General features: G+C 46.4%; 1 protein-coding gene and 1 non-coding gene across 6 annotated transcripts; one reads left to right on the top strand and one right to left on the bottom strand.

The window, feature by feature from the left end:
• Positions 1-2,747: 2,747 nt before the first annotated feature.
• Positions 2,748-18,163, bottom strand: FCAR (Fc alpha receptor). 5 transcript variants are annotated; one of them, XM_045379743.3, is made up of 5 exons: positions 18,088-18,163; positions 17,049-17,147; positions 9,512-9,802; positions 6,263-6,550; positions 2,748-4,228 (listed from the first exon to the last, which is right to left on the bottom strand). In XM_045379743.3, the coding sequence occupies exons 3-5, from the start codon at positions 9,690-9,692 to the stop codon at positions 4,014-4,016; spliced, it is 684 nt and encodes a 227-aa protein (XP_045235678.2). In that variant the 5' UTR covers positions 9,693-9,802; positions 17,049-17,147; positions 18,088-18,163; the 3' UTR covers positions 2,748-4,013. The 5 variants fall into 5 exon arrangements, with proteins under 5 accessions (XP_045235678.2, XP_005590398.3, XP_005590404.1 ...); XM_005590341.5 differs by having other exon boundaries at positions 17,049-17,084; XM_005590347.5 differs by lacking the exon at positions 9,512-9,802 and having other exon boundaries at positions 17,049-17,084.
• A 5,687-nt stretch (positions 18,164-23,850) lies between these two features.
• On the top strand, positions 23,851-23,957 carry LOC123570407 (U6 spliceosomal RNA). Its single transcript, XR_006694589.1, has one exon. It is a non-coding gene; the product is annotated as a U6 spliceosomal RNA (small nuclear RNA).
• The last annotated feature ends 849 nt before the right edge of the window (positions 23,958-24,806 follow it).

Below are 24,806 nucleotides of genomic sequence, written 5' to 3'. Positions count from 1 at the left end.
GCTCTAGGGTACATGTGCACAACGTGCAGGTTTGTTACATATGTATACTTGTGCCATGTTGGTGTGCTGCACCCATCAACTCGTCAGCACCCATCAACTCGTCATTTACATTAGGTATAACTCCCAATGCAATCCCTCCCCCCTCCCCGCTCCCCATAATAGGCCCCGGTGTGTGATGTTCCCCTTCCCAAGTCCAAGTGATCTCATTGTTCAGTTCCCGCCTATGAGTGAGAACATGCGGTGTTTGGTTTTCTGTTCTTGAGATAGTTTGCTGAGAATGATGGTTTCCAGCTGCATCCATGTCCCTACAAAGGACACAAACTCATCTTTTTTATGGCTGCATAGTATTCCATGGTGTATATGTGCCACATTTTCTTAATCCAGTCTGTCACTGATGGACATTTGGGTTGATTCCAAGTCTTTGCTATTGTGAATAGTGCCGCAATGAACATACGTGTGCATGTGTCTTTATAGCAGCATGATTTATAATCCTTTGGGTATATACACAGTAATGGGATGGCTGGGTCAAATGGTACTTCTACTATGACCCAAGAAGGTTTGCTTCTTTCTATTCCCGTAGTTTCTTCTGCTACTCTGACTGATCTCCCACACTTGGGAGGTTGAGGCAGGAGAATCACTTGAACCAGGGAGACAGAGGTTGCAGTGAGCCGAAATCACACCACTGCACTCCAACCTGGACGACAAGAGTGAGACTCCATCTCGGAAAAAAAAAAGTTTTAAAAATTGTAGTGAAAGCATAACATACAATTTACCATCTTAGCCACTTTTTTTTTTTTTTTTTGAGACGGAGTCTCGCTCTGCCACCCAGGCTGGAGTGCAGTGGCTGGATCTCAGCTCACTGCAAGCTCCGCCTCCCGGGTTCACGCCATTCTCCTGCCTCAGCCTCCCGAGTACCTGGGACTACAGGCGCCCGCCACTGCGCCCGGCTAGTTTTTTGTATTTTTTTTTTTAGCAGAGACGGGGTTTCACCGTGTTAGCCAGGATGGTCTCGATCTCCTGACCTCGTGATCCGCCCGTCTCGGCCTCCCAAAGTGCTGGGATTACAGGCTTGAGCCACCGCGCCCGGCCCATCTTAGCCACTTTTAAGTGTACAGTATAGTAGTGTTAAATGTATTCACGGTGTTGTGAAATGGATCTCCAGAATATTTTCATCTGTATGCCTAAAAGAGGAATTGTTCAACACATAGAAGTTTCACTTTAACCATTTTTGTTGTTGTTGTTGTTTTTGAGATGGAGTCTTGCTCTGTCGCCCAGGCTGGAGTTTAGTGGTGCGATCTCGGCTCACTGCAACCTCTGCCTCCCGGGTTCAAGCCATTCTCCTGCCTCAGCCTCCTCAGTAGCCGGTACTACAGGCGCCCACCACCACACCTAGCTAATTTTTGTATTTTTAGTAGACACGGGGTTTCACCATGTTGGCCAGGCTGGTCTCAAACTCCTGACCTCGTGATCCGCCCGCCTCAGCCTCCCAAAGTGCTGGGATTGCAGGTGTGAGCCACTGCGCCCGGCCTGGGAAACGTATACTTCAGAGATGGTTGGATTTTCAGGGCCCTATGTGGCTTGACACCATCTGGAAAAGTGTGGTCATTGGGAAGATATTACTTTGCTTGGTTGTCACTCATGCTTGCGTGTTTACTGAAATGAGTCGGATTGGATGACTTTTAGAAGCAAGGAGCTGTCTGATTGGTGGTAACATAACAATATAAAATGTATGGAGTGGCCGGGCTTTGTGGCTCGTGCCTGTAATCCCAGCACTTTGGGAGGCGGAGACGGGCAGATCACTTAAGGTCAGGAGTTTGAGACCAGCCTGGCTAACAAGGCAAAACCCCATCTCTACTAAAATACAAAAACTTAGCTGGGCGTAGCGGTGCACGCCTGTAGTCCCAGCTACTCAGGAGGCAGAGGCAGGAGAATTGCTTGAACCTTGGAGGCGGAGGTTGCAGTGAGCCGAGATCGTGCCACTGCACTCCAGCCTGGGTGACAGAGCAAGACTCCGTCTCAAAAAAAAAAAAAAAAAAAAAAAAAAAAAAATCAGAACAAACTGAAGATATGGGCCAGAACTTGTATAAAGTGTGAAAAGCAGTCAATAAAGAGAATTAGAAATACTTTGCATTTTTTTTTTTTTTTTATCACAGGACGTGAGTTAAGCCAAGAATACAGTAGAAATTTTATCAGGTAGAGATAAGCTCTCAGTGAAGGATAAAAGTGGGCATAAGTCCCTCCAGTTTCACTGGAAGTAGGACCTTACATTTTTATAATTATATATATATATATATATATATATATATATTTTTTTTTTTTTTTGAGACGGAGTCTCACTCTGTCGCCCTGGCTGGAGTGCAGTGGCACGATCTCGGCTCACTGCAAGCTCCGCCTCCCGGGTTCACGCCATTCTCCTGCCTCACCCTCCCGAGTAGCTGGGACTACAGGCGCCCACAACCGCGCCCGGCTAATTTTTTGTATTTTTAGTAGAGACGGGGTTTCACCGTGGTCTCGATCTCCTGACCTTGTGATCCGCCCGCCTCGGCCTCCCAAAGTGCTGGGATTACAGGCGTGAGCCACCGCGCCCGGCCTATAATTATATTTTCATACATAAACTACTGGACGATGAAGTAAATAGTAATCAGTGAAAGAGCTACATATGACCAACTTCGATTTCCTTTGAATAAAGTCTGTGAAGGGTAAAGCTGTGAAAGTTTATAAGAAAAAAGAATGGAAGACTATTTGAGTTTTGTACACAATAATTTAATGTTTGCACACTTGGTAATATATATGAATATTATGAAAACTAAGTGAAAAAATAAATTAATGAGTTGAGGCAAAACACATGCCTGTGTTCCTTGTATGAAAATCCCACAGAAATAGGGTTTGTGAAATAAATAGGGTAATCCCCCTGTAGGATTATGACTTTCACCCTTATCAATTTGTAGATGAACAAACACAACAGGAGGCTGAGGTAGGAGGATTACTTGAGACCAGGAGTTCAAGACCAGCTCGGGCAACATATAGGGAGAGCCTCACTTCAACAATAAAAAATAAAGGAGGGGGGTTCCTGAATATATTTGGCATGCTTACCAACCATTTATATTTGGGGAACACATATTTAAAAATATAAAAAGAAGGCCGGGCGCAGTGTCTCACGTCTGTAATCCCAGCACTTTGGGAGGCCGAGGTGGGCGGATCACGAGGTCAGGAGTTTGAGACCAGCTTGGCCAACACGATGAAGCCCGTCTCTACTAAAAATACACAAAAATTAGCTGGGCATGATGGTGGGAGCCTGTAATTCCAGCTACTTGGGAGGCCGAGGCAGGAGAATCGCTTGAACCCAGGAGGCAGAGGTTGCAGTGAGCTGAGATCGTGCCATTGCACTCTGGCCTGGGCAACAGAGTGAGACTCCGTCTCAAAAATAAAAATAAAAATAAAAATAAATAAAGTAAATTAAAAAAAAGAACAATGAAGGAAGAAATTAAACAGGATATAAAAAATCAGAAGACAGATAAAGGTGGAAAACCATAACTGATGTTCAGAAAGGTAGGGGGCAAATCGATCAGTCCTGCATAAGAAAACACCATTTGATTGGTTTGAAAATGCATCTGGGCAGGCGCGGTGTCTCACGCCTGTAATCCCAGCACTTTGGGAGACCCAGGTGGGTGGATCACTTGAGGTCAGGAGTTCGAGACCAGCCTGGCCAACACGGTGAAACCTTGTCTCTACTAAAAATACAAAAATTAGCCAGGTGCGTTGGTGTGTGCCTGCAGTTCCAGCTACTTGGGAGGCTGTGGCACCAGAATCACTTGAATCCAGGAGGCAGAGGTTGCAGTGAGCCGAGATCGTGCCACTGCACTCCAGCCTGGGTGACAGAGCGAGACTCCGTCCCCAAAAAAAAAAAAAGAAAATGGATTCAAGCTTGTTAGTGCGCTTTTCTCTCTTGTGTCCTTCAAGTAGCTTTGTCGGACTCACAGTCCTGGCTCGTCTCTGCCTTCACTTCCAGATGTTTACTTGCAGACACTTGGTGTTCGTGCAAAGGTCCATCCTGGCTGACACATCTGGTGGCTCCAGCTCGGTTCAGCCACATCTGCCGAGGCTTCCTTGTTCAGCGCCTTATGGCTGTGCCAATTTTCAACCAGTATGGCCAAGAGAGCCACGAGGACCAGTCCTGCCATGGCCATGCGGATCAAGTTCTGCGTCGTGTAATCTCGGTTTATGGAGTCTGGAGACACAATTCGGGGAGATGAATGGTTGGCGGGTGTGTTCCATTCCATCCCAACCCCAGAGCCCTGAAACGGGAGCCCATTTCCCTATTCGCTTGCCAAAATGTGACTCCCTCAGGCATCTCCTCGATGGGCTCACACTTTGCAAGCACCACATTGATCAGTCAGCAAGACTGTGTCCACAGGCAGGGAAGTTCCATAAACTGGGAAGGGAGTGATTACGGGCAGGTTGTTTTTTTTTTTTTTTTGGAGACGGAGTCTTGTTCTCTCGCCCAGGCTGGAGTGCAGTGGCGCGATCTCGGCTCACTACTACCTCCACCTCCTTGGTCAAACGATTCTCCTGCCTCAGCCTCCCAAGTAGCTGGGATTACAGGCGCCCGCCACCATGCCTGGCTAATTTTTGTATTTTTAGTAGAGATGGGGTTTCACCATGTTGGCCAGGCTGGTCTCGAACTCCCGACCTCAAGTGATCCGCCCGTCTCGGCCTCCCAATGTGCTGGGATTACAGGCGTGAGCCACCGTGCCCAGCCATGTTTTTTTTTTTTTTTCTTGAGATGGAGTCTCGTTCTGTCACCCAGGCTGGAGTGCAATGGCGCAATCTTGGCTCAGTGCAACCAACGCCTCCTGGGTTCAAGCGATTCTCCTGCCTCAGCCTCCTGAGTAGCTGGGACCACAGGCTCACGCCACCACACCCGGCCAGGCAAGCTGTGTTTTCTTTTCATTCTCTCCTCACTTGGTGATTTCACTAAATATCTAATCATATCTCTACACCACCACCAGAACTAGGTGGAATCCTAATCAGAATATCTGTAGCTCAACCCTGGATAATGAAGGAGCGAGTCCGTGGAACTCCTGAAAAGATGCTGGAGAGGTAACTGGACACGGGCATGTGACCCTCAGGACAAAGGCTGGTCTGAGAAGAGCCTTTAGAGTCTTCACCACCAGGCGTGGTGGCTCACGCCTGTAATCCCAGCACGTTGTGAGGCCGAGGCAGACAGATCACTTGAGGCCAGGAGTTTGAGACTAGCCTGGGCGACATGGCAAAACCCCATCTCTACTAAAAATACAAAAAGTAGCCTGGTGCGGTGGTGCACGCCTGTGGTCCCAGTTACTTAGGAGGCCGACGCACGAGAATTGCTTCAACCTGGGAGGTGGAGGTTGCAGTGTCAACAGAGATTGTGCCACTGCACTCCAGCCGGGGCGACAGAACGAGATTCTGTCTCAAAATAAATAAATGAATAAAATAAAAATGGGGCTCATGATAGAGGTTTTAAAAGTCTTTCCTATGACCTCTCACTCACTATTTGGTCACCAAATATGGTCACTATTTGACCCCTCACTCACTATTTGGTCACTAAATGGTCACCACGAACGACCATTTGATTACTCATGGTAAATTCTAGTACGGTTGGTGAGTTTGAGGATTTCCAGCTGCAACTGGAAAGGAGAGGTGTGGTAGACACGGTTGAGCCTGGTATCTACTGTCTCAACATAGCCCATAAACATGTGACTCTAAGTTAGCCTTTTTTGACTGGGCACGGTGGCTCACGCCTGTAATTCCAGCACTTTGGGAAGCTGAGGTGGGTGGATCACAAGGTCATGAGATCGAGACCAGCCTGAACAACATGGTGAAACCCTGTCTGCATGGTCCCAGCTACTCAGGAGGCTGAGGCAGGAGAACTGCTTGAACCCGGGAGGCGAAGCTTGCAGTGAGCCGAGATCGCGCCACTGCACTCCAGCCTTGGCGACAGAACAAGACTCCATCACAGAAAATAAAATAAAATAAAATGAGTCAGTCCTTCTTTTCTCCATAGACCACAAGTTTTCAATGAACACTGTCTGGAGAACTCTAGCGAGGAAGTGAAGGTGGAAAGTGTGATGGGAAGACTTTCTTTCTCCACTGTCCTGGAGTGGGTGAGTCTTTGCCTCTCTTCACATTATTCTCAGTGCACCTCTTCATATTCATATTCCTGCCCAGTGACAAGGGCCTGGACAGCCAACCCGGACACAGGGCTGGACGGGGAGGTACCTACCTGTGACCACAAGCTCCAGGGCATTACTGGGGAAGGACCACAGGTAGGGGCTCCTGTTGTACCAGCCGTAGCACCTGTAGCTCCCTGAGACATTGAGGTCCACAGGACCCAGAGAGAAGTTGGCCGGGTGTTCCCCACTTTGGTGCTGTGGCAGAGAAAGTTCTCCCTCCTTGGCCAGTGAAAATCTATCAAATGGGATGTGTGCTGAGCTGCACGTGACGGAAATATTCTCTCCCGGCATCAACACTGGACCCCGATCCACAGAGAGGGAAGGTTTGCCATACAAGCCTAAGAGAGAGAAGAGTGAGCTGTTAGCAAGACCTTTTCTCCTTTATTTTTTTCTTCTTCTGATTATTGCTATTATTATATGTATTTTTTGAGACGGAGCTTTGCTCTTGTTGCCCAAGCTGGAGAGCAATTGTGTGATCTCGGCTCACTACAACCTCTGCCTCCTGGGTTCAAGTGATTCTCCTGCCTCAGCCTCCTGAGAAGCTGGGATTACAGGTGTGCACCACCACGCCCAGCTAATTTTTGTATTTTTAGTAGAGACGGGGTTTCTCCATGTTGGTCAGGCTGGTCTCGAACTCCTGACCTCAAGTGATCTGCCCATCTTGGCCTCCCAAAGTGCTGGGATTACAGGCGTGAGCCACCGCACCCGGCCTATTATTGTGTTTTGAGATGGAGTCTCGATCTGTCACCGAGGCTGCAGTGCAGTGGCACAATCTTGGCTCACCACAACCTCCACCTCCGAGGTTCAAGTGATTCTCCTGCCTCAGCCTCCTGAGTAGCTGGGATTACAGGCACCTCCCACCACGCCCAGCTAATTTTTGTATTTTTAGTAGAGACGAGGTTTCACCATGTTGGTCAGGCTGGTCTTAAATCTCTGACCTCAGGTGATCCACCCGCCTCAGCCTCCCAAAGTGCTGGGATTACAGGCGTGAACCACAGTGCCCAGCCTCTTTTTTCTTTTTAAAATTTTATTTATTTATTTATTTTAGAGAGGGTCTCACTCTGTCGCCCAGGCTGAGGGCAGTGGCATAATCGCGGCTCACTGCAGCCTCGACCTCCCAGGCTCAAGTGATCCTACCATCTCAGCCTCTCAAGTAGCTGAGACTACAGGTGGGTGCCACCATGCCCAGCTAATTTTTTGTTTTTTTTGTACAGATGGGGTCTTACTATGTTGCCTCGGCTGGTCTCCTGGGCTTAAGTGATCCGCCTGTCTTGGCCTCTCAAAGCGCTGGGATTACTGCACCCGGCCTCCCAAAGTGCTGGGATTACAGGCGTGAGCCACTGCGCCCGGCCTCTCAAAGCGCTGGGATTACAGGCGTGAGCCTCGGTGCCTGGTCACAGTCACTACTTCAGCCAGGCTTTCAACAACAGCCAGTTCAGCATCAACAGTCATATTCCCATGGACAGTTTAAACCTTTGCTATGAGGAGATGAAATGGCACTTTGCTTCTGTGGTCTTCAACAACCCATAACTCAGTCTAGTCATGAGCAACACATCGGACAATTTCCAATAGTGGGAGTACCCTTGAAAGTGATGGACTTTTTTTTTTTTTTTTTTTTGAGACAGAATTTCGCTCTGTCACCCAGGCTGGGGTGCAGTGGCCGGATCTCAGCTCACTGCAAGCTCCGCCTCCCGGGTTCCCGCCATTCTCCTGCCTCAGACTCCCGAGTAGCTGGGACTACAGGCGCCCGCCACCTCGCCCGGCTAGTTTTTTGTATTTTTTAGTAGAGACGGGGTTTCACCGTGTTAGCCAGGATGGTCTCGATCTCCTGACCTCGTGATCCGCCCGTCTCGGCCTCCCAAAGTGCTGGGATTACAGGCTTGAGCCACCGCGCCCGGCCAATGAAAGTGATGGACTTCTACTCTCAAAACTGACAAGGCCATGGAAAACCAGCAACATCGGAGAAGCTGTGAGAGCCGGGAGAAAGCTAAAGATACATGACACCTGAATGCAATGTGAAACCTGTGTGTGTGTGTGTGTGTGCGTTTGTGTGTGTGTGTGTGTGTGTGTGTGTGTGAGAGAGACAGAGTCTCGCTCTGTCACCCAGGCTGGAGTGCAGTGGCGTGATCTCGGCTCACTGCAACCTCCGCCTCCTGGGTTCAAGCAATTCTCCTGCTTCAGCCTCCCAAGTAGCAGGGATTACAGGCACGTGCCACCAGGCCCAGCCAATTTTTTCCAATTTTTTTTTTTTTGAGACGGAGTCTCCCTCTGTAGCCCAGGCTGGAGTGCAGTGGCGCGATCTCGGCTCACTGCAAGCTCCGCCTCCCGGGTTCACAGCATTCTCCTGCCTCAGCCTCCTGAGTAGCTGGGACTACAGGCGCCCGCCACCGCGCCCGGCTAATTTTTTGTATTTTTAGTAGAGACGGGGTTTCACCGTGGTCTCGATCTCCTGACCTTGTGATCCGCCCGCCTCGGCCTCCCAAAGTGCTGGGATTACAGGCATGAGCCACCGCGCCCAGCAATTTTTTCCATTTTTAGTAGAGACGGGGGGTTTCACTGTGTTGGCCAGGCTGGTCTCGAACTCCTGACCTCAGGTGATCCACCCACCTCGGCCTCCCTAAGTGCTGGGATTACAGGCGTGAGCCACCGCGCCCGGCCGCAATGTGAAATCTTGAATGGGCTCCCGGAACAGAGAAAGACTGTCAGGTAAAAACTAAGAAAATGTAAATAAGCGATAGACTTTAGCTGAGAATCTGTCACTATTTGTTCATTAATGGTAAGAAATGTGCCATAGAGCCGGGCGCGGTGGCTCACGCCTGTAATCCCAGCACTTTGGGAGGCCGAGACGGGCGGATCACGAGGTCAGGAGATCGAGACCATCCTGGCTAACACGGTGAAACCCCGTCTCTACTAAAAAATACAAAAAACTAGCCAGGCGAGGTGGCGGGCACCTGTAGTCCCAGCTACTCGGGAGGCTGAGGCAGGAGAATGGCGTAAACCCGGGAGGCGGAGCTTGCAGTGAGCTGAGATCCGGCCACTGCACTCCAGCCTGGGCGACAGAGCGAGACTCCGTCTCAAAAAAAAAAAAATAAATTAAAAAAAAAAAAAAAAAAAGAAATGTGCCATAGTAATGTCAGATGTTAACTCTGGGGGAAGTGGGTGCCAGATAGCTGAGAACTCTGTGAAGCAGTCATCTCAATTTTTCTTTTTTCTGTAAATCTAAAACTTATCGAAAAATACTCTATTAAAAATAAGAAAAAAAATCACACCAGGGCTGTGGACCCTGGATGTTTCCTTACCTGTCACCACTAGCTCCAGGGTGTCACTGTACCGGAACCTGGAGAGCCCTATCCTATATCGGCACCGATAGCGCCCTGCTTTGTTCGCGTCCATGTGGTCAATGACGAACTCAGGCGTAGTGTCATTCCAAAACCCCAGTTTTTCGTCTCTCTTCTCGTACGTGGAGTTTTTTAGTATCATCAGCCAGATCAGGTAAGCGTCAGGAATGGCCTGGCACTGGATTCTCACAGACCCACCCCAGGGAACCACAGGACTTGACCTGGTAGATATGAAAGGCGTGGAAAAGTTCCCTGGAAGAAAATTAGGGTATGAAGAACCTGTCATTCTTTATTTAAAGAAAAATTTAGGCCAGGTGTGGTGGCTCACGCCTGTAATCCCAGCACTTTGGGAGGCCGAGGCGGGTGGAACACGAGGTCAGGAGATCGAGACCATCTTGGCTAACATGGTGAAACCTCGTCTCTACTAAAAATACAAAAAATTAGCCAGGCGTGGGGGTGGGCGACTGTAGTCCCAGCTACTTGGGAGGATGAGTCAGGAGAGTGGCGTGAACTCGGGAGGCGGAGCTTGCAGTGAGCTGAGATCCCGCCATGGCACTCCAGCCTGGGCCACAGAGTGAGACTCTGTCTCAATTAAAATAAATAAATAAATAAAAATAAACATGTAAATAATTTATGATGCTGAGGTTTGGGGTACGATGGATCCTGTCACCCAGGTGCTGAGCGTAGTACCCAGTAGGCAGTTAGTTTTTCAAGCCCCTCTCTTCCTCCCCGTCTAGTCGTCTCCAGTGTCTATGGTTGCCATCTTTATTTTTTTTTGTTATTATTTTTCGAGACAGAGTCTCGCTCTGTCGCCCAGGCTGCAGTGCAGTGGCGCAATCTCGGCCCACTGCAAACTCCGCCTCCCGGGCTCAAGCAATTCTCCTGCCTCAGCCTCCCGAGTAGCTGGGATTACAGGTGCCCGCCACATGCCTGGATAATTTTTGTATTTTTAGTAGAAATGTGGTTCCACCATGTTATCCAGGATGGTCTCGATCTCCTGACTTCGTGATCTGCCCGCCTTGGCCTCCCAAAGTACTGGGATTACAGGCATGAGCTGCCATGCCCCAGCAGCTCTGGGTTCCCCTGGGAAGCACTGAGATGGCAGATCAGGTGGTTCCAACCGCCCTTGCTGAGAAGGACTCACCAGCTTGGGTGGCGACTGAGCGGTGAGGAGCCCTCATTCTCAGAACACTCAGAAGAACGAAACACGTGATTTCATCAGCCTGCAGAGGAGTGGGGTGGTCCTCCCTCCGTAGGCTGGCTGGGGAAGGATACAGCCTGTCTTCCCACCATGCACTGCCTGAAGGAACCCCGTGGGCGGAACAATCCTAACAAAGGAAACGGTGGGTGCAGAGCCAGTGATTGTAGGAGGCTCCTCCAAGGCCCAGGAATGGACCAGGTGAGGGAGTCACCCCTCCCCACAACCACAGAGCACTACTGCTAACTTTGTCAAAATACAAGAGTTGGGGGGCCAAGGGAGGCAGATCACTTAAACCCAGGAGTTTGAGACCAGCCTGGCAGACATGGTGAAACCCCATCTCTAAAAAAAAAAAAAAAAAAAAAAAATTACAAACATTTTCTTGGTATGGTGGTATGTGCTTGTAGTCCCAGCTACTTAGGAGGCTGAGGCAGGAGGATCACTTAGCCTGATAGATGGAGGCTGCAGTGAGCCGAGACTGTGCCACTGCGCTCCAGCCTGGGCGACAGAGCAAGACCCTGTGTCAAAAAACAAAACAAAAAACGAAACAAAACTACAAAACAGCCTTGTGGCTAAGATCCTGTATGCTGGCCAGCCCCTTTTAAGTGCCACCTACTGGATCACACGTCAAAATACAAGACTGAAATATTTTGCCAGTAGACAACGAAGTGAAAAATCCAGCCACAAATAAAGATTCCGTGCAGAGTCCTGGCATCTGAAAACACCCAGAAATGAAGCTAAGTGACTGTATTCAACTGACATCACAGTTAAAGGAACACCAGCCCTCACACAAGAGAAAGAATCGACACCAAGGCCGGGCACGGTGGCTCACACCTGTAATCCCAGCACTTTGGGAGGCCCAGGCGGGCGGATCACCGGAGGTCAAGAGTTCAAGACCAGCCTGACCAACCTGACAAAACCTGGGTTCTACTAAACATACAAAAATTAGCTGTGTGTGGTGGCACACACCTGTAATCCCAGCTACTTGGGAGGCTGAGACAGGAGAATAGCTTGAACCTGGGAGGTGAAAGTTGCAGCCGTGAGCTGAGATCACGCCACCGCACCCCAGCCTGGGCAACAGAGTAAGACTCTTGTCACACAAAAGGAAAAAATAAAAGGAACACAAGAACTCTGGCAACTCGATAGTCCCCTGGAAATCTGGTTCTTAGCTAGATTGAGATGAATGAAATGAGGGACATAGAATTCAGAATCTGGATGGCTGGGAAGCTCATGGAGATTGAGGAGAAATTTGAAACGCAGTGCAAGGAGTCCATGGTGGGGACAAACTGGGTTTCTGAGTTCCCACAATTCTTTTTCACGTGTCGGGGACTGGTCATTATGCCACAGCCATCAGACAGAGAGGAGTCTAGTCTCTCTTCCCCGTGAGCCCCCACCCCCACTTTACCAGGCAGAGCCCCCAGCCTGGGACTGCAGAGCAGCTGCCCTACCCTCAGCATCCTCACTGGTGGTGGCTCCGTGTTTCCCTGGGGAATGGCTCCCAGAGGCAACTGACGGCCCCTCTGCCACCGCCATGGCAAGGATTCTGCCCCTGCTGCCTGTGGTCTGAGGAAGAACAAGGAGCCTAGGAGCTTCATTCATGCTTTATTTTATTTTATTTTATTATTAGTATTTTTTTTACTGAGCATTTGTAGAAATGATATATATATACACATATATATACACACACATATATACACACACATACATATATATATATATACACACACACATATATATATCTTTTTTTTTTTTTTTTTTTTGAGACGGAGTCTCGCTCTGTCGCCCAGGCTGGAGTGCAGTGGCCGAATCTCAGCTCACTGCAAGCTCCGCCTCCCGGGTTTACGCCATTCTTCTGCCTCAGCCTCCTGAGCAGCTGGGACTACAAGCACCCGCCACCACGCCCGGCTTAGTTTTTTGTATTTTTAGTAGAGACAGGGTTTCACCGTGTTAGCCAGGATGGCCTCGATCTCCTGACCTCGTGATCCGCCCGCCTCGGCCTCCCAAAGTGCTGGGATGACAGGCGTGAGCCGCCGAGACCAGCCTTCATTCATGCCTCTAGCACACCACAGTCACCGTAAGAGAGGAGCTCAGTCTCCTCTCCCTGCGAGCCCTCAGCCCCCTGCTCTTCACCAAACCCCAGCCTGAGCCCGCAGCACAGCAGCCCCACCCTCTGCGGAGCGTGCCTGGGAGCTGTGGGTCTGCATTTCTCTGTGGCGGAGCTCCCAGAGGCAACTCACAGCCCCTCTGCGGCTGCCACTGCGGTGGTCCTGGCCTTGCTGCCCTCAGACTGGGGAAGGAGCAAAGACTCTGAGTGCCTTAACCACGCCTCCCGCAAGCTGCCCTAAGGAGAAGAGGCCAGTCTGTCACCCCTGTGACCCACCTGTCCCCGCTGCTCATCACTAGGCAGGGCCCCTAGCTTGGGCCCACAGCGCAGTCGCCCCACTCTTGGCTCATCACACTACTGATAGTGGTTCCACATCTCTCTGGGGTGGAGTCCCAAGGGACAAGTGAAAGGCCATCTGCCACAGCCACTGCTGAGGTCCCTTCCCCTGCTGCCCCCAAGCCACGGAGGGAACATAAAACCTGAGCTCACCCCAGCGCTGTGATGGGCAGCCTGGGAGTGCGGAGCCCAGATCTGCAGCCAGCGCTTGAGTGGGAGAGGAGCCCACACGTTCAGAGCATGAAAGGGAGCACAGCGGCCGTCATGAGGAATGACCTACTGGCCGTTATGCTTAAGCATCACTTACTGGATTGCAGCCCAAACTTCAACACCAAAAATGCTTGCTAATATACCCCCCGTTATACCAAGGACAAGAATTTAGCTATCAGTAAAGACCCTGTGTGAAGCCCCAGCCGTCTGAAACCACCCAGAAAAGAAGTCTACTGACTGTACTCAAATTACATCACAGTTAAAAGAAAAAAGAAAAACACTCCAATTGCACCACACTTAAAAGAACATTAGCCCACACGGATGAGAAAGAATTAGCACAAGACTCAAAAAGCAAGTGTCTTCCTTCCTCCAAATTCCCACACGAGCTTCCCAGCAAGGGCTCTTTACCAGGAGGAAGTGGCTGAAAGGACAGAAATAGAATTCAGAATATGAGTGGAAATCAAGGTCATCAAATTCAGGAGAAAGTTGAAACCCAATGCGAGGAATTGGAAGATTACGATAAAATGACACAGGGGCTAATCTATGAAACGGTCATTTTGAAAGAACCGAACGGATCTCATAGAGCTGAAAAACACGCTGCAAGATTTCATAATGCAATCACAAGTATTAACGGCAGAATAAAGCAAAACGAGGAAGGAATCTCAGAGCATGAATACTGGCTCTCTGAACTAATTCAGTCAGACAAAAATGAAGACAAAAGAATACAAAAGAATGAATGAAATTTGAAACCTCTAAGAAACATGGGATTATGTAAAGAGACCAAATAGGCAACCCATTGGGGTCCCCGAAAGAGATGGGGAGAAAGCAAGCAATATGGAAAACATAGTTTTCCATGTTGGAAAACTAGCCGGGCGTGGTGGCAGGCACCTGTAGTCCCAGCTACTCGGGAGGCTGAAGCAGGAGAATGGCATGAACCCGGGAGGTGAAGCTTGCAGTGAGCCGAGATTGTACCACTGCACTCTAGCCTGGGCAACAGAGTGAGACTCCATCTCAAAAAAAAAAAAAAAAAAAAAAAAAAAAAAGGAAAAGAAAAAGAAAAAAATAAAGACAGAACATGAAGACCTAACTATCCTAAATATCATGCATCTAACACAGAAGCACCCAGATTCATAAAGCGTGTTCTGAGAGACCAACAAAGAGACTTAGACAACCACACAATAATAGGGGGGGACTTTAACATCCCGTCAACAGTGTTAGATCACTGAGGCAAACAAAGATATTCAGGACCTGAACTCAGCACTGGACCAAAGGGACCTGATGGACATCTACAGAACTCTCCACCCCCAAAACAACAGAATCTACATTGTTTTCATTGCCCCGTGGCACATACTCTAAAGTCAATCATGCAATCAGACATGCAACAATCCTTAACAAATCCAGAATAGTGAAATCATACTAGGCACATTCTCAGAGCACAGTGGAATAAAAATAGGAATAGATACTAAGAAAACCACTCAAAACTGTACAATGCATGGAAATTAAACAGTCTGTTCTGGAATTTGTGGGTAAATACAGCAGAATCTCTGGGACACAACTAAGGCAGTGTTAAGGGGGAAGTTTATAGTACTAAACTCCCACGTCAAAAAGTTAGAAAAAGTTCAAATTAACAACCTAACATCACAACGAGAGGAACTGAGAGAACCAAGAGGAAATCAACCCCAAAGCTCGTAGAAAATGAGAAATAACCAAAACCAGAGCTGAACAGAAGGAGATTGAGATGCAAAAAACCATTCAGAAGATCAGCAAATCCAGGAGTTGGATTTTTGAAAAAAATTAGTAAGACAGGTGACTAGTTAGACTAATTAAGAAGAAAAGAGAGATGATCCAGATAAACACAATTAGAAACAACAAAGGGGATATTACCACTGACCCCACAGAAATACAATCATCAGAGAATATTAGGAACACCTCTGTGCACACAAACTAGAAAATCCAGAATAAATGGAGAGATTCCTGGACACATACATCCTTCTGAGATTGAACCAAGAACAAACTGATTCCATGAACAGACCAATAATGAACTCCAAAATTGAATCAGTAATAAAAAGCCTACAGAGCAGAAAAAGGCCAGTACCAGACAAACTCACTGCTGAATCCCATCAGATACATAGAGAAGAGCTGGTACTATATCTACTGAAGCTTTCCAGAAAATTCAGGAAGAGGAATGCCTCCCCAAGTCATTCTATGAGACCAGCATAGATGCAAAAACATGGCAGAGACACAACAAAACCAGAAAACTTCAGGACAATATCCTTGTTGAACATAAATGCAAAAATCCTCAAGAAAATACTAGCAAACAATCCAGCAGCACATCAGAAAGCCAGTCCACCACCATGAGGTAGGCTTTATTTCTGGGATGCAAGGTTGATTCAATATACACAAATCTTAAATGTGATTCATAGAACAATCCCCCGGCCACACACATATAATCATCTCAATAGAGCTTTTGATAAAATCCAACATCCCTTTATGCTAAAAAACCTCGACAAACTAGGCATTGAAGAAACGTACTTCAAAATAATAAGGAAGATCTATGACAAACTCACAGCCTACATAATATTGAATGGGCAAAAGCTGGGAGTATTCCCCTTGAAAACTGACACAAGACATGGATACCCTCTGTCACTACTTCTATTCAACATAGTACTGGAAGTCCTAGCCAAAGCAATCAGGCGAGAAAGAAATGAAAGGCATCCAAATAGGAAGAAAGGAAGTCAAACCATCCCTGTTTGCAGATGATGTGATTCTATACCTAGAAAACCACAATCTCTGCCCAAACACTTCTTAATCTGATAAACGACTCTGACAAAGTTCCAGGACACAAAATCAATATACAAAAATCAGTAGCATTCCTATGCACCAAAAAGTCTCAGCTAAGAGCCAAATCAAGAACAGAATCCATTCACAATTACCACAAAAAGAATAAAATACCTAGGAATACAGCTAACCAGGGAGGTGGAAGATATCTGCAAGGAGAACTACAAAACGCTGCTCAAAGAAATCATAGATGACACAAACAGATGGAAAAACATTCCATGCTCATGGATAGGAAGAATGAATATTGTTCAACACACAAATAATTCAGGCTATAGAAGGAGCTGGAAGAGAGCAGACATGGATGGACATGGGGCTTACACCCATTAGGAGGCTAAGGCAGTAGTAGTTGGGGTGGCAGAATATTCAGTAGTACTCTAAGACTACTGCATGCTTAGTACTGCAGTAGTACTATAGAATAGTAGAATGTTCAGTAGGATTAGACTATGGCAGTATCCCTTTAAATGAAGTGACAGGAGGAAGTAGGTTGCTAAAACAAAGCATAAGGAAGGATGTTGGGCAAATGACTCCTGATTTCCTCATTCTTGCAGTTTTGAGCATTCAGTAGATTACAGATCCTTCATGGGCAGTCTAACACAGGCAAGGACTAACTATAAATCCAGGCCTGAGCATTAATGAGTCTGAAGGATTTGGCTATAACAAAGTGTGATAGAAATTATGCAAGAGAAGCACAGCAGAAACAACTGGAATGGGGACTAAAATAAGAATCTGTACTTCAGGCTATTCCTCAATTTCTTTATCCTGAGCTTCCAAGAGAGTCTAAAGGGGCTGGGAGAGATTTACAGGACACTTACCTTCCTGTGCCTGAATCCTCTGGCCCAGACAGAGCACTGGAAGAGAGAGATTTATGAAAAATCAAGCTTCCATTTCCAATCTTTATGACAAATCACCCTCTGTAATGATAGACCAGGAAAAGACCAGTACCAGATGGAGACACAGCTCAGTCCCACTAGATATATAAAGAAGAGCTAGTATTTTTTTTTTTTTTTTTGAGACAGAGTCTCGCTCTGTCGCCCAGGCTGAAGTGCAGTGGTGCGATCTCAGCTCACTGCAAGCTCTGCCTCCCAGGTTCATGCCATTCTCCTGCCTCAGCCTCCCGAGTAGCTGGGACTACAGGTGCCCGCCACCACATCTGGCTAATTTTTTTGTATTTTTAGTAGAGACGGGGTTTCACTGTGTTAGGCAGGATGTGATCTCCTGACCGTGTGTTCCACCTGCCTTGGCCTCCCAAAGTGCTGGGATTATAGGCGTGAGCCACTGCACCTGGCCAAGAAGAACTAGTATTATTCCTACTGAAACTATTGAAAAAATCCAGGAGGAGGGACTCCTCCCCAACTCATTCTATGAGGCCAGCATCATCCTGATAACAAAACGTGGCAGAGACGCAACAAAACCAGAAAACTTCGGGATAACGTCTTTGTTGAACATAAATGCAAAAATCTTCAACAAAATACTAGTAACCATATTTCTATATGGGGTTCAATCATATTTTTTCATTCCACAACAATCACAGTTTTGAGGCTCATTCTTTATTTTTACCTTTCAGATTCCAGTCCCTAAGTCTCTCTTTGATGGGAACCTTGGAACCATCATTAATCCCAGATAACACACTATAGGTTTAATAAAAATATTAACCCTTGAGTCCCACAAGCTAGGTCGGACTTGGGCAGAGACAAAGTTATAGACATATTGATAAAGACTGCCTTTCCACTAAGGAGGTCAGAATCTCCTTGGCAGCCACTAAAATCTCCTAGTCATACTGTCAAGAGACACCCGGATTATTTTGGGATTTCCCTGTTTTCCCCTCTAACCCACTTTTACTCTGAAACTCACCGAGACACAGGAGGGTGGTTTCTTTGGGGTCCATCACGCTGACACGGCCTCAGCCCTGTTGGCCTCCTTTTGATTCACATTAGCAGGATGGCAGATACTCTTATGACAATAAGCTCCACAGGAAGTATGAGGAAGTATGAGGACAGAGCCCCTGGTCAGTGAATTTCCACATCTGTTGCCTCACAGCAAAGTGGAACAGTTTGTTCCTGAAGAACTTAGTTTCAGGTTGCTCTTGGGTGGAGCCCAAGAGAAGACATATATATATATATATATATATATATATATATATATATATTTTTTTTTTTTTTTAATAGAGATGGGGTCTTGCTATGTTGGCCAGGGTACTCTCTAACTCCTGGCCTCAAGAAATCCTCCTTCTGAAGACCTATATTTCTATGTATGTTTCAGATGAGAAGTGAATGAGAAGTGAATTTTCATCAAGCCAGTGTCTAACGGTGTTCAAATCCATCTTTGAACCAGATCCTACATCCAAATGGAAGGGCTTGGGACAGAATATAAGGTGGTGGACACCATTCAGGCAGAGATTGTCTTCACTGGGCCATCAGTCAGAAGCTCTGTGGCTTTGTCTGTTCTGAACCTATGTTTCATCTCTGGGATTCATGGTCTGAGTATATTTACTTGGGCTTGATCAGGCATGCAGTATACCCCTTACCCTGGGGATGATCTCAATGCCAGAATGTGGAGGCATTTTCTCTGGCACTCTTTGTCATCTCTAAAGAAAGAATCTACTATTTTATTATACTGTTCTTTTTATTTGTATAAATTTAAGGAGCACAAGTGAAATTTTGTTACATGGATATTTTGTGTGGTGGTGAAGTCTGGGCTTTTAATGTAATTATCCTTAAATAATGTACATTGTTGCTCATTAAGTTTTTTTTTTTAACTTTTAGGTTCAAGGGTACATGTGAAGGTTTGTTATACAGGTACACTTGTGTCATGGGGGTTTGTTGTACAGATTATTTCATTACCTAGGCACCAAGCCTAGTACAGAAGTGTTGCTTTTCCTGCTCCTATCCCGCCTCCCATCCTCCACCCTAAAGGAGACCCCATTGTCTGTTGTTCCCTTCTTCGTGTTCATGAGTTCTATTATTTAGCTTCCACTCATAGGTGAGAACATGCTGTATTTGGTTTTCTGTTCTTGTATACTTTGCTAAGGATAATGGCCTCCAGCTCCATCCATGTTCCCACAAAAGATATGAACTCATTCTTTTTTTTTTTTTTTTTTTGAGACAGAGTCTCGCTTAGTCGCCCAGGCTGGAGTGCAGTGGCGCGATCTCGGCTCACTGCAAGCTCCGCCTCCCGGGTTCACGCCATTCTCCTGCCTCAGCCTCCCGAGTAGCTGGGACTACAGACGCCCGCCGCCTCGCCCGGCTAATTTTTTGCATTTTTAGTAGAGACGGGGTTTCACCGTGTTAGCCAGGATGGTCTCGATCTCCTGACCTCATGATCCGCCCGCCTCGGCCTCCCAAAGTGCTGGGATTACAGGCGTGAGCCACCGCGCCCGGCGAACTCATTCTTTTTTATGGCTTCAAATTAATTTTATTTTTAATCTTATTATTTATGTTGTTTTGATTGTAGACTCCTGGCTATCATGAACTCTTCAAGTGTGGAAAGTGAAATATTCGAGATTAAACCTTCTACAATCTTATTTTCATTTTAATACGTCATCACTTAGGCCTTCCAACGCACGAAGTAGTTTGAAGTCCTGAGCTTGTCCCTTATTTCAGAAAGCAGATCCGCTTCCACGTTGGCTGTTTCATTTGTGCAAATTTAAGTGATCTTTTGTTTCACCACATTTTGTTAATTTCCACATACGTATTTACGTTCAGGAAATTTGGAAATATTATGTTCTGGAAATTTGGTGTTGATGATTGCATGAAATTGACCACATTTGGCCGGGCGCGGTGGCTCAAGCCTGTAATCCCAGCACTTTGGGAGGCCGAGACGGGTGGATCACGAGGTCAGGAGATCGAGACCATCCTGGCTAACACGGTGAAACCCCATCTCTACTAAAAAATACAAAAAAAAACTAGCCGGGCGAGGTGGCGGGCGCCTGTAGTCCCAGCTACTCGGGAGGCTGAGGCAGGAGAATGGCGTAAACCCGGGAGGTGGAGCTTGCAGTGAGCTGAGATCCGGCCACTGCACTCCAGCCTGGGCGACAGAGCAAGACTCTGTCTCAAAAAAAAAAAAAAAAAAAAAAAAGAAATTGACCACATTCTAATTTTCTTTTGTCATTGTTGTTGTTGTTACTTATGCCTTATTTATTTATTCCTTTGTTCTCACTTGAATGGGACTTTGGGTGAAAGACAAGTAATGGCTGTACTCTTAGTTGAGTATTTAAAGTACAGATAGGAGTAGTGGAAAATTCATAGATTGTAAAGGCAGGATGACCTGATTAAAAATACTATTGTTGACTAGGTGCAGTAGCTCACGCCTATAATCCCAGCACTTTGGGAGGCCAAGGTGGGTGAATCACTTAAGGTCAGGAATTTAAGACCAGCCTGGTCAATATGGTGAAACCCAGTCCCTACTAAAAATACAAAAAATTAGCTGGGTGTGGTGGTGGGAGCCTGGAATTCCAGCTACTCAGAAGGCTGAGGCAGGAGAGTCACTTGAACCCAGAAGGCAGAAGTTGCAGTGAGCCAAGATCACTGCACTCCAGCCTGGGCAACGCAGAGCGAGACTGTGTCTCAAAAAAGCAAAAAAACAAGAAAAACGGTTGTTATGGTTTACAAATGATACGGCTTTCTATTGGGAGAGAGATACTAATTGGTTGAAGTTCAGGAACCTCAGTGGCCATCATTTACTAGTGGGCCGGAACAGATTGCGTCAACTTACCACCACGTTTGCTGTGGTTTCCTCTTTCTGTGGAACAGGAATGGTAACGTAGCCATGGGGTGCCGAGATATTTGGTTAAACATTATTCTGTGTGTGTCTGTGGGGGTGTTTCTGAATGAGATTATCATTGGAGTTAGTGTAATTTATAAAGCAGATTGCAATCCCTAATGTGAGTCGGCCTCATTCAGTCAGGTGGGGCCTGAACAGAACAAAAAATTGAACTGGTAATGTAAAATGAAGTTCCTTTTGCCTGGACATCAGTCTTTTCTGGCCCTTGAACTCTCACTGAAGCATTGACTCTTTAGATGTTGCGCCTGCTAGCTTTTTTTTTTTTTTTTTTTTTTGAGATAGAGTCTCACTCTGTCACCCAGGCTGGAGTGCTGTGGTGCGATCTCGGCTCACCGTAACCTTCACCTCCTGGGTTCAAGCAATTCTCGTACCTCAGCCTCTGAGTAGCTGGGATTACAAGCGAGCGCCACTACACCCGGCTAATTTTTGTATTTTTAGTAAAGATGGAATTTCGCCATGTTGGCCAGGCTGGTCTTGAGCTCTGACCTCAGGTGATGTGCCTGCTGCCTTGGCCTTCCAAAGTGTTGGGATTACAGACGTGAGCCACCATGCCTGGAATGAGCCTGCCGGCTTTTGGACTGTTATGTACACTGCTGACTCTCCTGGTTCTCAGATTTTTGCACGTAGACTGGAACTACAGGTGGACTTTCCTAGGTCTCCAGCTTGCAGATGGCAGATCATGGGACCTGTCAGTCTCCATAGTTGCATAAGCCAATATATAAATACCCTATCTGTGTATCAATCGTTATATACCTGCCGTTATCCACCTGTCTGTCTATCATTATTTGTGATATCACTATATATCTATCATTATCCATCTATCATTATTTGTGATATCATTATCATTATCCATCTGTCTATCATTATTTGACTATCAATCATTACCTGTATATCTATCATTATTAGTATTGATTATTTTTTTCTGGAGAACCCTGACTGCTATAGCTTCCATGTTCCTGTCTCAACTGTCACCAATCCCCTTAGCACAGGGTCTGTCGTAGCCATTCTGCAGCCTGAGGAATTACAAGCCACATAATTATGTGAATCACAGTGATCCAAGGATTTAGACGGAGACACAGAAGAATTGAGGCGTCTATTGGTCTCTGCATATTTTGGGATTTAGGATTTCCCAGTAGGGAAATTTGCCTTGAATCTGTCTAACTGGTCACTAAGAGTTGATTGATAGGTTCCATTCTCCTTGTACAGCATAACCCTAACAAGCCCAAACTGTGACTGGCAATGGAGACCCTCAACCCTCAATGGAGACCCTCGACCCTCGATGGGACTTTACAGTGCTCAGCTGCACCTGTGTGGAGAATTTGTCCCAAACGCCTAAGAAAGGAGGAGGCTTCTGTTTCGAGGAAGAAGAAGGGGAGCTGCTTCTCTATCCACTGACCTCAGAGGTACCGGAGAGCGGCCAGCGAGGGCCTTAACTCTCTGCAGTTTTTTTTTTTTTTTTGCCGTGGAGTCTCACCTGTCGCCCAGGCTGGAGTGCAATGGCACAATCTCGGCTCACTGCAACCTCCGCATCCCGAGTTGAAATGATTCTCCTGCCTCAGCTTCCTGAGTATCTCAGATTACAGGTGCCCAACACCACGCACAGCTATTTTTTTGTATTTTTAGTAGAGACGGAGTTTCACCATGTTGGCCAGGCTGATCTCGAACTCCTGACCTCATGATCCGCCCGCCTTCACCTCCACCTCCCAAAGTGCTGGGATTATAGGTGTGAGCCGCTGCGTCCAGCCACTCTGCAGTTTTAAAGGCAATTTCCATGAATTAGAGTATACTTCGGTACTGAGGTAAGCATGGCACAGCTTTCTGAAAGTAAAGTTGAAACTTAGAGGTTTCTTTCAGCTTTATTGCGACATGATTGACAAATGGAAATTGTATATATTTAAGGTGTATTACACTTCATGTTTTGATGTATGTATACATGGTGACATGATCATCACAGTCAAGCTAGTTAACATATCCATCATCTGGTGACATGATCGCCACAGTCAAGCTAGTTAACATATCCATCATCTGGTGACATGATCGCCACAGTCAAGCTAGTTAACATATCCATCATCTGGTGACATGATCGCCACAGTCAAGCTAGTTAACATATCCATCATCTGGTGACATGATCGCCACAGTCAAGCTAGTTAACATATCCATCATCTGGTGACATGATCGCCACAGTCAAGCTAGTTAACATATCCATCATCTGTCAGGGTAATTGTTTCGTTTCTTTCTTTCTTTTTTTTTTTTTGAGAGGGAGTCTCACTCTGTCCCCCAGGCTGGAGAGCAGTGGCGCGATCTTGGCTCACCGCAACCTCTGCCTCCTGGGTTTAAGTGATTCTCCTGCTTCAGCCTCCTGAGTAGCTAGGATCACAGGCTCGTGTCACCATGCCTGACTAATTTTTGTATTTTTAGTAGAGACAGGGTTTCACCATGTTGGCCATGCTGGTCTTGAACTCCCGATCTCAAGTGATCTGCCTGTCTTGGCCTCCCAAAGTGCTGGAGTTACAGGCATGAGCCACTGCGCCCAGCCTACTGTTTCTTTCTTTTCTTTATCTTCTTTCTTTCTTTCTTTCTTTCTTTCTTTCTTTCTTTCTTTCTTTCTTTCTTTCTTTCTTTCTTTCTTTCTTTCTTTCTTTCTTTTCCTTCCTTCCTTCCTTCCTTCCTTCCTTCCTTCCTTCCTTCCTTCCTTCCTTCCTTCCTTCCTTCCTTCCTTCCTTTCTCTCTCTCTCTCTCTTTCCTTCCTTACTTTCTCTCTCTCTCTCTCTCTCTTTTTCTTTCCTTCTTTACTTTCTTTCTTTCGTGGTGAGGACCCTTAAGATGGACTCTCCCATGCTCGCCTCCGCAGCACATATACTAAACTTGGAACGATACAGAGAAGATTAGCATGGCCCCTGCGCAAGGATGACACGCAAATTCGTGAAGTGTTCCATATTAAAAAAAAAATCTACTCTCCTGGTAAATTTCAAGTATAGAGTACAGTGTTGTCAACTACAGTGGCCAAGCTGTGTAAGAGACCTTCAGACCGATTCCTCCTGAATACCTGAAACTTTGCATCCTTTGATCAACATCTCCCAATTCCCTCCCCTACACTGACCCTGTAGTTCTAGTGAGTTCCCCAAACTCTGGTGTCTCAATTTCATTTAGTCATTTTCCTGCAGATACATCTACCCCTTCCTACTGCCTCTTATTATCCTGAACCTTGAGGGCAGTTTCTGCGCCAAGTGGAAATGTGGAAATTAGATATTACAAAGAAAAACCTTTGCCCACCTAGACAGGGATCTGATATTTTCCAAGAGGACACATGATTACATGTTGAAATGATAATATTTTGAGTCTATTTGGATTATAAAATAATATTTTGGATCTACTAGGTTAATATTTTGGGTCTATTGGGTTAAGGATATTATGGGTCTATGGGATTAACTTAACTTAATTTTATCTGTTTCTTGTTAGCTTTTTATTTTGGATTCTAGCGAATTTAAAAGAATGTATGTGGTTTGCATGATGTTTCTACAGGACAGAACTTTATCTGTAGATTTAAGGGAGTCACAACAAAATTACAAGCATTGTTTTTGGTGAAAATGAGAAAAATTATTACAAATTCACATGGAAAAGCAAATAACCTATAATAATAATAATGGCAATCTTAAAGAGGAAGGAGAAATTAGAGGATTCAGGCTACCAAATGTTAAGGGGTTCTCTAAGGCTACATAAGGTGCAGCATCCTCGTGAGAGTGGACACAGAGAGCCACTAAGCAGGAAAGAGTGTAAAATACATCCGTGTA

Source organism: Macaca fascicularis, chromosome 19 (assembly GCF_037993035.2).
Source record: "Macaca fascicularis isolate 582-1 chromosome 19, T2T-MFA8v1.1".
NCBI lineage: Eukaryota > Metazoa > Chordata > Mammalia > Primates > Cercopithecidae > Macaca > Macaca fascicularis.
The sequence above is the reverse complement of the archived record's forward strand: the minus strand, read 5'-3'. Positions and strand labels throughout refer to the sequence as shown.